The sequence below is a fragment of the Chenopodium album genome, chromosome 3, assembly GCF_948465745.1.
Source record: "Chenopodium album chromosome 3, dcCheAlbu1.1, whole genome shotgun sequence".
In the NCBI taxonomy this organism is placed as follows: Eukaryota; Viridiplantae; Streptophyta; class Magnoliopsida; order Caryophyllales; family Amaranthaceae; genus Chenopodium; species Chenopodium album.
The window spans coordinates 72,929,807-72,943,814 of NC_137836.1; the positions used below are offsets into that span (position 1 = coordinate 72,929,807).

Below are 14,008 nucleotides of genomic sequence, written 5' to 3' on the forward strand. Positions count from 1 at the left end.
AAACCTCTACTAATCCTTTGGATTACACAAATTTAAATCAAAACATGAAATGTATCATGAATTAGGAGACTCAACCCAGGTAAATGGTGTATATTTGTCAACATCTGATGAAAGATCATTGTAAAAACGACGCTCAAACTTGCTATTTGCTAAATTGTAAACACAATGATCTCTACCATCACGTCCAGGTCCCTTGCACCGACCATGCTCTTGAATATCAACAAAGTAAACACAATTAGACATAAAGCCATTGGCAAGAGAAGGAGATACCTCCACTGAAAAGGAAGAGTTATTTGGACCTATGAAAAATGCTCTATTTCCCAATGTTGACACTTCCTTGACCTTTCCATTATCAACATTCAACTCAAGTAGCTCAAATCTTGTAGTGCATCGCCGTTGTTTAGATTTCATCGCAAAATATCGAACCACTTGACCTATAATCAACAATTGGCCTTGAGACTTGACTAGGTAATAGAAGAAAAAATGACCAAGTAAGGTGATCAAGCCCTTATTTGACGGCGACTTGGCTTCTTGCGCACGTCTGATATAAGATAGATTAGTCACGGCTCGAAAATGAGGACTGCCTTGTGCTGTCTCAAATTTCACAATCCAACCATAATTATTTGTGCCATAAAACTCTCCTTGGTAAAAAGTTACACCAAGGCAAACCGAGAACAGAAACTTTTCAATCGAGTCCAGGCTACATGCTTCCAATCCAAAATATGGATCAGGAACATATGGATTTGTTACACGAATCCAACTAGCATCACCATTCCTCCAGTAAACCAGATTCAAAGGAGGCGGACCTGTGCAAAGAGGCTCAGCGAAGGATACAAACACAATGAAATCACTAGTGGTTGAGGGGTTGGCCGATAAGGTGAACTTACAACATTCATATGCATGATTATAATTATGAATATTTGGGAGCTTTATTATGGCATTCGAGTATGGGTTCAAGAGAGATACACGGCCTCTTTCCGATAACACAAGCAACCACCCATACGAAGATAACAACCTTTTTGGGTCACGTCTTATTTTTAAAAAATACTTAGGAAGGTTAACTTGATAAACCATTTTCTTAGATAAGCTGTACAAACGACGCCTTCTTGTTGAGTAGGCATCTTTTTCATTTTCTGGTAGCATCAACCATGGAAGTGTATGCGATTCTTTTACATTAGCTCTCAACTTTGCTGCCTTCGCGGCTAGTCTCCAATGGCGACAAATTTTTTGTAAAGTCTCAAAGTCTTCGTAGAATTCCACATGCTCTACAATTTTAGTCACTATCTCTTTTACCAAGTTACCCCAATCTCTCATCTTTCATTCACACTTCAACGTACTCAAATCTAATAACAATCCAAAAATATATATTTGCAACTTATATAAGTCATTATATATAAAAACATCACAATAAATAAAGGACAAGCACAATATAGTAAGCCAGGGGTGCTAGCACAATAGTCACTAATAAATTATCACTTCACAGCAAATTAAAGCATATGTATTCTTCCATTCAACTCGAAAACTATCAGCACACAAAAATTTAATCTAATTTTGTAGACCATGATATATGTACCTGGATACAAAGGGTATTTTTAGCTAAAAAAATATCGAATGAGAAAAAAAAAAAAAAAAAAAAAAAAAAAAACGCACACCATTGGATGCCTTTGCTTCTATGTGCATCCGGGGTGTATATAAATATAAAATAAAAGGTTTTGCCAATTTAAAACAAAACATTAGAAAAATCTGAAAACTTTGAATTAAAAACAAGCAAAGACGAAGCAACTATTGGCAAAGATAATTACCAACGACTTAAAAAGTAGGTTGTTTTTGAATCCTGCTCAACTTTGAGCCCTTCAATTCCTGTCAAAATGCAAACAAAAACAGGGTTTTAGAATTATGATTCAATCTTAGGTTAAGAGCTTATCATAATTTAGGGAGAAAAGGTCCAATTTTATAGTGCCATACACAACATTAAACTCACAAGAAATTTAGGATAAAACGGCTTGATGAGCCTTTACCATTAAACACACATATATATAGGCTTACAATATTAATCTAACTAGCCAAAACTCCTAACAAGATATATATAAAAATACACAAAATTTATCTAGCTCAACATAATTATATCCTAAATCCTAACATTAAAACCCAAATTTTATTCAAAATATTATCTTCTCAACCAACTATTGAATAAAATAAGTGTTATGATATTTTATAACCTTAATTAATACGGAGTAATTATAAATTAACAATAGTTTCTCGTGGAAGATAAAAAACATCATCGTACTTTTTTTTGTAGGGGTGCTAACAAGCTAAGCCGAGCCTAGGCTCAGTTCAAGCTCGAAACTCCTAAAGGCTAGCTCGGCTTGGCTTGGCTCGGCTTGGCTCAAGGCTCGATCAAGGTTTGTTGTACTCAAAATACAAACTTAATCTGTATAGACAATCTACCGCTAAAAAAACACAATTGAAATTTTGTTGCACTCAAAATACATTAAAACCTCTGTTTTTCAAAATTAAAAAATCCAAAGAAAATTTTTTCTTTCTTTCCTCTGCACTCAAAATACATTAAACCCAATCATTTTCATCTTCGAAGATTGTAAGCGCCATGGAAAGAAACAAGAGAAAGTTGGAAGAAGACGACGACAACAATAATCAAGTATCTGAACCCATCACCTCTGCTTTAAGATTTTCTACTCATTTTTGTAAAAAATTTGCTGTTTTTCTTCAATTATTTCGATTTTCTGGGTTGATTAGACGTTCTGTATTGCTTATTAATGGTGGATTATGGGAGTTCATTAATTAAGAGGGTTTTAAATTATTGTTTCATTTAACTTTGTCATACTGTAAAACAATTTCTTGGTAAAAATCTTGTAACAAATTATGAAATTGATTACTGTATTCCAATTTAATGGGTTTCTTATACCTTCTCAACTAGTGAATAATGGTAAACAATTGATTATTGTGGGTTATTTGATTTCTGGGTATATCAGTCGAATGAAATGGAAAGCAAGAAGAGAAAGTTGGAAGAAGATGATAACAACAATGATCAAGTAAGATTTTCGATTCTTATTCTTAGAATTTTGCTGTTTTTCTTAGAATCAAGTAAGAATTTGATATTATTTTTTGCATTTTCCATTTTCATGGTTGATTATAAAATTTATACAACTTATTAATGCGATAGAATTAAATGGGTGTTCAATTTATTGGTTCAATCAACTTGTCATATTTTAGAACAGTTTCTTGATATAAAGTTTATTGCTTAACATAAGAATCTTGGTTATATAGTTCCTTAATTTGATCGATTACTGCATTTCGTTTTACTGGGTTATTTATATAATACCTTCTTGATTAAATGGTGTTGAGTTTGATGAATCATTCAAATTAGCATATTGTAGAACAAATTAATGAGAATTGATTTACTTGAAATTCATGTATTAAGTGGTTGTTTAATTTCTGGGTATTTCAGTTGAATCCTGTAGTTATTAGTGAAGTTGGGAGCGGAAGCAGAACAGATGAACAACAGCAGTTAGTGGTAGCTTCTAATCAGGCCTTACCATATCTTGGTTTTGATCCTGTTTTCAATCATGCCCTGTTGATGTATCAGTGGCAGCCTTATTTTGGTTCCCTGAATCAACCTGCATCGCTTCAGCAGCCTAGTGGTAGTTCCTTGAATCAACCATGGTCAAGTCCAATGCTTAATTTTGATCAGTTTCAGCCTCATTGTGGTTCCTTGAATCAACCAAGTTCAAGCTCAAAGGCTGCTGTCAATCGACCCCAATTGAGTCATTCGCAGCCTCATCGTGGTTCCTCGAATCAACCAAGTTCAAGTCTAATGCCTTTGTTCAATCGAGCCACATTGGATGAGTTGCAGCCTCCTCGTGATTCCTTGAATCAACCAAGGTCACGTTCAAAGGCTGCTGTCAATCGATTCCGATGGAATCAGTTGCCGCCTCGTCGTGGTTCCAGGAATCAACAAGGGTCAAGTTCAAAGGCTGCTGTCAATCAATCCCAATTGCATCATCAGGTGCAGCCTCGTCGTGGATCCTTGAATAAACCAATCAGGTCAAGTTCAAAGCCTCTTTTCGATCGAGCCCAATTGGATGAGTTTCAGCCTCATCGTGGTTCCTTGAATCAACCAAGGTCAAGTTCAAAGCCTGCTGTCAATCAACCCTCATTGCTTCAGTTGCTGCCTTCTGGTGGTTCCTTGAATGAACCAGGGTCAAGTTCAACTCCTGGTCTCAACCGGGTCCCATTGCATGAGTTTCAGCCTCCTTGGAGTAATGAAGCACAACAAAATCCCCTTCCACCATCTAGGATTACTCAAGAGCCTGACCTTCAGTTAACATTGATGACTTCGCAGCAGGTTTGTTTTTTATACTTGAGTTAACAATGCACTGTCCTGTCACTGACGAAAGTTTTTTCGTTGAAATGGCCTGAATTTGATCCTGTGCTACTTTGTATATGATGAAATGCACTACTGTAAAAGGTTTGTTGTGGATAATCCTATTCTGATACTTTCTTGTGTTTGGAATGCCAGTCTTCGAGTTCAAGAATTTGGGCTGGTCTAGTGAATCATCTCTCAGCTAATATTCGAAGTCTGAATGCTGAGTTATATGCTATGGAGCAAGCAGTTTGTGCAGCCAATGTTCTGCCAGCAGGAGTTTTTCAAGATAGTGGTGACTACAGAAGTCAACTTCAAGGGATAAATGGTGAGTTAGATTTGATGCAAACACGAATAAGAGAATTAAGGGAAAGCATGACAATGTCTTTTCCTTCAGTTGATCCAATGCCTAGTATAGTTAGTTCTCATCAGGGAGGCGGAAGTACATCAAGTAATGTTTTGTCCTCGAGAGCTCAAGATGATAGAAATAAAGGTCATTCTGATGATGCAAAGCTGTCTTTTGTTCTTCTGGATCAAGAAACTAGGAGTGGTCCTGGTTCGACCTCAGGAAATGTCCTTGCTGGTGGTGAGTCCGTGGGACCGTTCAATACAGCTGCAGGGGATATGTTATTTGCAACTGATACAGATGAAAAACAAGGTGAGGAAGAGAATGCTGATACTTCCCAAGATGGAAACACTCGAGGAGATTCCAGTGCGCGATAATGTTTCAGAACATGATGATATTTGAGGCCTTTGGTGATCATTTTCACTTCTTGGAACCTTAGTTGGGTGATAATATTTCAATTTTGTAGCTAATTTCATGATATCTCTAACTGAATTAATACTGTTCTAATGATGTCAGATGGAATTTGCTGAAAATTTTAATAGGAAGTCATAAGTGTATATAGGAGAGTATAAAAAGCAAGTAGTAGTACAGTGTATAATACAGGATTTGTAAGCATTTACATGATATTTTACTGCAAATAAGCAGGTGTTATAAGTATTGTTGTTTGTCAAGGAATAATGATTCTTTTAGAATGTAATACATAGAAAAAAAGGATGTTGTTAATTCTCAATTAGCATGTATGGTTGTACAAACATCAATTATGTACGCCTTTGCATAATTATGTACTGATGCATTTTTTGTTTGTCTCAAAACACAACTATCTCCATTACTCGAAATTTATATCCAAACAAAACCTATGTTATTGTTATCATTTTGGTATGACATTTTTTTTTTCTTGAACTAGCACAACGCCTATTGTTCCAATTGGTTATGCTAGGTACATTGATCGGTTGGTTGAAACCACCAACTTTGCTGATTTGTTTTTAAAGAGTGGTGTTGGACTTTGTCTAATTTCTATTCACTAGTTAGGTATGGTGAAGAGTCATTTTAAGTGTTAAAAAAATATATACTTTGTGTATAGTAATAAACTAATAATACTAAGGTGGTTCTTCCACTCTCAAAACAATGTTATTAACTTACATTGTACATCTACATTTTCTTGTTGCATCATTGGTAATTTGGATTTATTGCTGAAAGATAGATGTAGATTGATGTTTTTGTTTCATTAATTAGGTCTCTGGGGCAAGCAGCACTAGATATTTAGAGTTGCTGCCTATCCAATATTACTATATACAAAGTATATATTTTTTTTAAGTATATATTGCTGCCTATCCATGGATACTTTGTCAGGTAGATGTGCCATTTTTGCCTTTTGTTCTTTAGATTATTTAATTTTTCAATACCAACACCATTATCTAATGCCACCTAAGGAATATATAAAGAACATAGCATAGCACTATAAGCATCAATCCTCAACTATGTCAATCAAAACACCTAAAATAACCACAGTAATGAGTAATGATTAAAACATACAAAGCATATTATTTGGAAAACAACAAAATATGATAAACAAGTATATCAGATTTAGAAAAATATATATATATAACGAAATAATTATCAGATTCAGAAAAATATATATAACGAAATAATTATCAGATTCAAAAAAATATATATAACGAAATAATTATCAGATTCAAAAAAATATATATAACGAAATAATAAACCAGTAGGTAATAACTAACATAGGAAAAAAAAAGGAGAACTTACTTGGAGCACTTGCCAAGTTTTTCGGGTATCTTACTCATGATGTGCCAAATACACCAACGGTGACGAGTTAATGGCATGATCTCCTCGAGTGGCTTACGCATGGCAGCAGCTTGATCTGTCAATATGGCTTGTGGTGGTCGGTTGTTCATAGCTGCTAACCACTGTCCAAAAATCCACCTAAAAGTGTCACAGTCCTCATGTGAAACCAAAGCACACCCCAATAACATGGACTGTCCATGGTGGTTTACTCCCACAAAGTTAACGAATGGGAGCTCATATTCATTGGTGAGATAGGTGGCATCGAAGCAAATAACATCTCCAAAGTCTTCATAGGCAGCACGACTTCTAGCATCCACCCATAAAACATCCTTCAAACGACCATGATCATCCAATCTTTGTGAGTAGTAAAAATTCTGGTTCCCAGATTGCATCTTTTCAAAGTACTCAAACATTGCCACTGAGTCACCCCCAACCATCTTCAGACGCCTAGCCTTGTAAACCTCATGTTGTAAGTCTTTAACAGTCAATGGCATGTTGTCAATACCATTCATCTCTGTCGCCATGCACCCGTGGATTTGTGATACAGGTACACCCTCATCAAAGTAATTAAGCAACTTATTTCGAACATTAGAGGTCATATGCTTCATGCGGTACTCCTTTACAAGCTTAGCCTTTCTAGGAGTTGCGTCGTGGTTGTGCTCCAATTGCACCTTCCTTAAAATCCAATTCCCTTCCGCATTGACACTAACGTACACCATGGCTTGACATTCACACTTCTTGGAAGTCCTCTTACCACGACGTAATTCATCCTCACCTACAACACCTCCAACTACTCCACCTGATCCACAAACATCCATAGCCTTGGCCCTCTTCTTTGCTTCTCTTATGGCCCTCATGTCCGGTCGACCCCAACACTCACACCTCCACCTAGTTCCTATTCTAATTTTTTTATCAGTTTTCGAGTTAACACCTTGTACCCTTGACACTCCGAAACCTGTCTGTTCGGCGTAATCCTTATAATACGCTTCCACCTCTTGCCAACTTTTAAAAACCATACCAACCTTAGGAGGCTCTATGTGAGTCACTACTGTAATCTGGTTGCTAGCAACAACAGTATGGGTGGTTTCAATAGTTTTCATAGGAGAGGTATATCGACAATCAATGGCTATTTGTGAATCATTGGTTGTATGGTTGACTAAATTTATTTGATCATTGTCACAAGTACCTCCACAACTATCTTCAATAACAATTTCATCAATACCACCTTCTATATCATTAACTTTAAGCTTCACACCACTACCCTTATCAGCCACAGGTACAACACTTTTATTAACCATATATAACGAATTATCTGCGCGGAGAGAAATTATAATGAACATCAACAGAACCATATAATTGATAGAACTACAATATAACGGCTACAATCTATTAGGAATTTCCGAAACTCCATCCAGTGATATTAAAGATAAACAAAGCATTTCTATGCCCAAAAAGCCCAAAAATATAATTTATCTATAATACACAAAAAAAAAAAAAAAAAAAAAGCATATAATTTTATCATCAACAACATTAATATCTATCAACAACAGAAGAATTTCTACCAAGAAGCACATAATTTAACAACAAACGATCAATATCAACAACAACAACAAATTTATGGAAACTTAACAGCGCTACTACATTAATAACGAAAGCAATTTGGTAAAGAAAATTGGTACATTAACATCAAAAATGGAAATTAATATACCCAGCATTAACATCAACATTACCTAACTCATACAAATAAATATACATAACTCATGGAAATTAATTGATCTTAAAAAAATATACATAACTCATGGAAATTAATTGATCTTAAAAAAAAAATGGACTTCATACCTTCCATGAATCGAAGAACACACGAACGGGAATGGATGAGAAATGCTGTCGAACAATGTTGATTCCGTCTTTGGAACAATGTTGATTCCTCCTGGTGACTTACACAGGAAGCTTCGATATGGTCGAGGACTCGAGGTAAAGTGGTTGATATATTAAAATGAAAAAGAAACTTAACCAACAGTAACTCAAACGGACATATTTTTCAGACGTTAACGTCATTAGCGCCAACTAGTCCACGTAATGGCGTACAGTCATCTAAATAGCCAAGTAAGCAGCGCCTACTCACCAAATGCACATGTAAGTAAGCTGAATTCCTGCCCAAGAATCAGCAATTATTCACCAAAATGCCATTAGAGAAACGTCTGATGTTTCTCTACTAGAGAAACTGGGAATCACTCATTCAAAACCACCAGAGTTCATTAGTAGTCTAACAGGTGTGAGAGAGGATAGAGATGTGAGCTTTGCCCAGAGAAATGTAAAATGGAGGTATGAGAGAGGAGAGAGGAGAGAGGAGAGAGGAGAGATGAATGGAGAGAGAAAGCACCGCTGCCTGATGTTTGGCTTGTAATATAGGAATATAAGGGATGGAATATAATCAGAAAAAACGAAAAAAAGCAACCAAAAAAAAACGAAAAGAAAATAAAAGGAAGAAGGGCATGGACGTCAAAACACTGTTCATAAGGGATTTCAGCAAAAAAAAATAGGAAGGAAGTAAGGGCATAACCGGAACTACACTGTTCCTAAGGAAAAAGCAAAAAAAAAAAGCTACCTTCACCCTTGAATTTGGCTTTTAAGGGTTATGGATTTCTATTTCTAAAATTACATGGGAATTAAGGATCTTGGAATACAACAAAGAACAATAAAACAAAGTACAATGGAAATTACAAGACATTAATTGATGTCTTCGAATAAAATAAAGAATGAATAATATTTAATGATACACAAAAAGAAAAATGACCAATAACATTTTTTGGTAAAAAATGAAAGGACCAATCAAAAAAATGAAAGGACCAATCTAAAGTGATGCACATGGATTCTGAATTTTTTAAAGGCATTAATAAGAGTGAGAGTGAGAAAATAAGAGTGAGAAAATAGAGAAAACATTAATTACAAAACAGAAAAAATAGGGACAATTTGGGATATTTGGTAAAAATTTACTTAATAAAAAAGGAAAGTAGGAATGTAATTTTGAAATACCCAAAAAGGAAAAAAGAAATACAATAAAGGGACGAAGGTGGTACATATATTCGTATAAAGTATTAAGAATTTAATTAACTTTGAAAATAGGAATTTTACATTGGGAATAAGTAAATTATTTTGTAAATAGCCAGGAAAAGTTGTATGGGGAATATTAAAATATTTTGGATTAATGGAGATACATAGTTGCATGGAAAATATGCATGTATGAGGAGCTGAGATGTGTAAGCAAATAATTATGTTAATCTAAAAAATTATTGAAATGGAACTATTAAAGGGAAACGTCTAAAATGAAAACTGTAACCTTCTTTCAGGAATAGAGGGAATACTTTGTATTTAATTGCCCTAAGGCCTAGGGGTACGGTGTTCAAAAACCCGTCTGAACCAAAATAATATAAGCCCGATCTCTAGATTGAAATAAGAATCGGTCTAGTCATTGGATCGAGAAATAAATTTTTCCGATCTTCAATCTGGTCATTGGATCTCTAATTCTTAAAATTTAAATTTTTGTTTTAGTTTGGTCTATAGAATCTTAGACCGATAAGGCGATAAACAACTCTAAATGCTTAACCCACCTTCCTTTACTCTCCTCTTCTTTCTTTTCTTTTTTTTTTTTTTTTTTTTTTTAATTTTAGAAATGTCTTTTACTCCATCATCTTATTCCCCCTAATTTTCTAATTCTTCTACTAAATAAACAAAAAATAATTCAAATCCCTTACCTTACTTTCCTCTCTCTACACCTAAACAAACAAACAGTAAAATTAATTCATTAATAAAAACGGAAATATCGTCAATTGATTTATTTACCCCTTGATTAATACCCTTGACTAAGGGCTTGTTCTCTTCAGATTAATTTCAGTTCAGTTCCTAATATCATCATCTCATAAAATATTCAGTTCAAATTAGCTCATTTCAGTCAATTAGAACATCCCTAAACGCCCTATAACTGCCAAAAAATAAAATGAAAAAATTTAATAAAATTTTATCTTTATTTCCAAAAAGAGCGCGAGTCAGTGGACTGATATATCATCATACATTCTACCGCTCAAAAACCCACTTCAATTTTCTTTGCTCTCAAAAAATACAAAAGAAAAAACAAAAATTCTGTGTTCTAAAATCTTCCAAGAATTGTAAATTCAATGGCAAGCAAGAACAGAAAGATGGAGGAAGACGATGACAACACTGATCAAGAATCTAAACCCACCAACTCTGCTGTAAGAATTTGACATTTTCTACTCTTGTTATTACAATCTAGCTGTTTTGCTTTGATTATCTCTATTATTTTCTGCAATTTTGATTTTCTGGGTTGATTGTACATTTTTTATAGCTTATTAATGGCAGATTATGAGAGAAAATTTAGTGGGTGTTTAATAATTTGGTTCATTCATTTTGACATTTTCTACTCTTATTATTGCAATTTTGCTAGTAGTTTCTTTGATTATACATTCTTTATTGCTTTTTAATGGCGATTATGATATAAAATTAAGTGCGTGTTTAATTTATTTGTTCATTCATTTTTTTGTCATATTGTAGAACAATTTCTGGGTATTAGTTTTACTGCTGAATATATGAATCTTGGTTATGCATTATGAAATTCCTGTTTCTTCCTTTGCTTGATAACAACAATGATCAAGTAAGATTTTCGACTCTTATTCTTAGAATTTTGCTGTTTTTCTTAGAATCAAGTAAGAATTTGATATTATTTTTTTTTGCATTTTCCATTTTCATGGTTGATTATAAAATTTGTACAGCTTATTAATGCGATAGAATTAAATGGGTGTTTAATTTATTGGTTCAATCAACTTGTCATATTTTAGAACAGTTTCTTGATATAAATTTTACTGCTTAATATAAGAATCTTGGTTATATAGTTCCTTAATTTGATTGATTACTGCATTTCGTTTTACTGGGTTATTTATATAATACCTTCTTAATTAAATGGTGTTGAGTTTGGACATATATACATGTTGTTTCTTCTTGGTTGGTTTGTGGTTATTGATTTACTTGAAATTCATGTATTAAGTGGTTGTTTGATTTCTGGGTATTTCAGTTGAATCCTGTAGTTGATAATGAAGTTGGCAGCCGAAGCAGAACAGACGAAGATACTGGTGTAGAACAACAGCAGTTAGTGGTAGCTCCTAATCAGGCCTTATCATATCAGTTGGCGCCTCATTTTGATCCTGTTATTAATCAGTCGCAGCCTCATTTTGGTACCCTGAATCAACCTGCATCAAGTTCAAATCCAGGCCTATTGCTTCAGCAGCCTAGTCATGGTTCCTTGAATCAACCAAGATCAAGTTCAAGACCTGCTGTCAATCGAGCCCCATTACATCAGTTGCAGTCTCCTCGTGGTTCCTTTAATGAACTAGGGTCAAGTTCAAATCCTCAGCAGCCTCCTCATGGTTCCTTGAATCAACCAAGATCAAGTTCTATTCCTGCTGTCAATCTAGCCCCATTACATCAGTTGCAGTCTCCTCGTGGTTCCTTTAATGAACTAGGGTCAAGTTCAAATCCTCAGCAGCCTCCTCATGGTTCCTTGAATCAACCAAGATCAAGTTCTATTCCTGCTGTCAATCTAGCCCCATTACATCAGTTGCAGTCTCCTCGTGGTTCCTTTAATGAACTAGGGTCAAGTTCAAATCCTCAGCAGCCTCCTCATGGTTCCTTGAATAAACCAAGATCAAGTTCAATTCGTGCTGTCAATCAACCCTCATTGCCTCAGTTGCTGCGTGCTCGGATTATTGAAGAGCAACAAAATATGACTTCGAAAAATATTACAGTGCCTTTGACGCAATTGGGCAGGATTATGGGAAAAAAAGGTGAAACAGTTAAATATATTGAGCAAGTAAGTGGAGCAACAGTGAGGCAGAACCAGAATGAAAAACTAAAATACACAATCCCCTTTGAAATCAGAGGAACTAAGTCACAAGTTCAGGTAGCTGAGGGCTTAATAATGGATGCGATGGATATGTTGCTTCATATCCCAGGTAAAGGATCTTACAGTCTATTTGGCACAGATACACCCGACCCCTCACGGGTCTTAAAATGTATCGGAATAAGAGCAAGTCGAATGGATGTTACACTCACTTGTGGCTCTAGCTTATGCAGCAAAAAGGGAGAATTAATCCAGGATATAAAATCCAGATTCATCTCCCCACCAATTGTGGTGGTTAACTTTCCTGAAAGACGTAACTTTGCAATTGTTGAGGTGGTTGGAACCAACGAAGTTATCGCTGAAGTGAATCACCTTATTGATCTTGTAGAAGACATCCTTAGTACTAGGAGTGGTCCTGGTTCGACCTCAAGGAATGTCATTGCTGCTCCTGCTGGTGGTGAGTCCGAGGGACCGGCCAATACAGCTGCAGGGGATATATTATCTGCAACTGATGCAGATGAAAAACAAGGTGAGGAAGAGAATGCTGATACTTCCCAAGATGGAAACACTGGAGGAAATTCAAGTACGCGATAATGTTTCAAAAGATGATGACATTGAGGCTTTCTTTGGTGATCATTTTCACCTCAGGGAATCTCTAACTGAATTCATACTGTTCTAATGATGTCAGATGGATTTTGCTAAAAATTTTAACAGGGAGTCATTATAGTATATAGGAGAGTATTAAGAGCAAGTAGTAGTACAGTGTGTAATACAGGATTTATCTAGCATTATACTTTACTGTAAATAAGCAGGTGATATTAGTATTGTTGCTTATCAAGGAATAATGAGTCTTTTAGATTGTAATACATAGAAAAGAAAACAAAGGATGTAGATAATTCTCAATTAGCATGTATTGTAAAAACTGAGTGTTATGAAATGATGCCTCTTTTGCTGGTGTACACCCTTGCATAATTTCTGATGATAAAAACAAAGGTCATTCTGATGATACAAAGCTGCCTTTTGTTCTTCTGCATCAAAGAACTAGGAGTGGTCCTGGTTCGACCTCAGGGAATGTCACTGCTTGTCAGTACAGCTGCAGGGGATATGTTATCTGCAATAGATGCAGATGAAAAACATTCTCTTTTGAACACTTGATAGGGATCATGTCAGATCTTTCTAGATCTACACTAGGTCTCTTTGTTGTTTTTTTTTCCTTGTTAGTATTGTAATTGCGATTTTGTGAGTTTCACTTGTATCTTAAAACTAGCCAATCTATTAAGATAGCATACTCGTGTAGTCTCCCCCTTTATACTACAATTTCTATCTGCAATTCGTTCGCAAAGGGCTTACATCAGAACTCTAAAATTAGTCCTGCTGATGTTCTATTATTGCTTGATTGCCTTCTATGTGACAGTCTGCTCATATCCTTCCTTTGCAAGCTATCAGTACTTAAAAAATTGAAATACTTTATGCATGGTAATTAAGGTGTGTATCAACTCCATAGATTTGTGTCCAAAAAAATAAAAAACTTCGTAGATCACTTTTGTAGTAACCCGGTTAGATA

At 35.1% G+C, this 14,008-nt stretch overlaps 2 protein-coding genes across 3 annotated transcripts; both read right to left on the reverse strand.

Annotated features, from left to right (window-relative positions):
- Window positions 1-54: 54 nt before the first annotated feature.
- On the reverse strand, window positions 55-1,314 carry LOC145625339 (uncharacterized). The gene has a single exon (XM_081678399.1). The coding sequence runs from the start codon at window positions 1,312-1,314 to the stop codon at window positions 55-57; it is 1,260 nt and encodes a 419-aa protein (XP_081534525.1).
- A 182-nt stretch (window positions 1,315-1,496) lies between these two features.
- LOC145616446 (protein FAR1-RELATED SEQUENCE 8-like) lies at window positions 1,497-8,915 on the reverse strand. 2 transcript variants are annotated; one of them, XM_081671172.1, is made up of 3 exons: window positions 8,373-8,915; window positions 6,495-7,845; window positions 1,497-1,860 (listed from the first exon to the last, which is right to left on the reverse strand). In XM_081671172.1, exons 1-3 carry the CDS (start codon window positions 8,377-8,379, stop codon window positions 1,854-1,856), a joined length of 1,365 nt encoding a protein of 454 aa, XP_081527298.1. In that variant the 5' UTR covers window positions 8,380-8,915; the 3' UTR covers window positions 1,497-1,853. The 2 variants fall into 2 exon arrangements, with proteins under 2 accessions (XP_081527298.1, XP_081527291.1); XM_081671165.1 differs by lacking the exon at window positions 8,373-8,915 and having other exon boundaries at window positions 6,495-8,017.
- Between the last annotated feature and the right edge of the window lie 5,093 nt (window positions 8,916-14,008).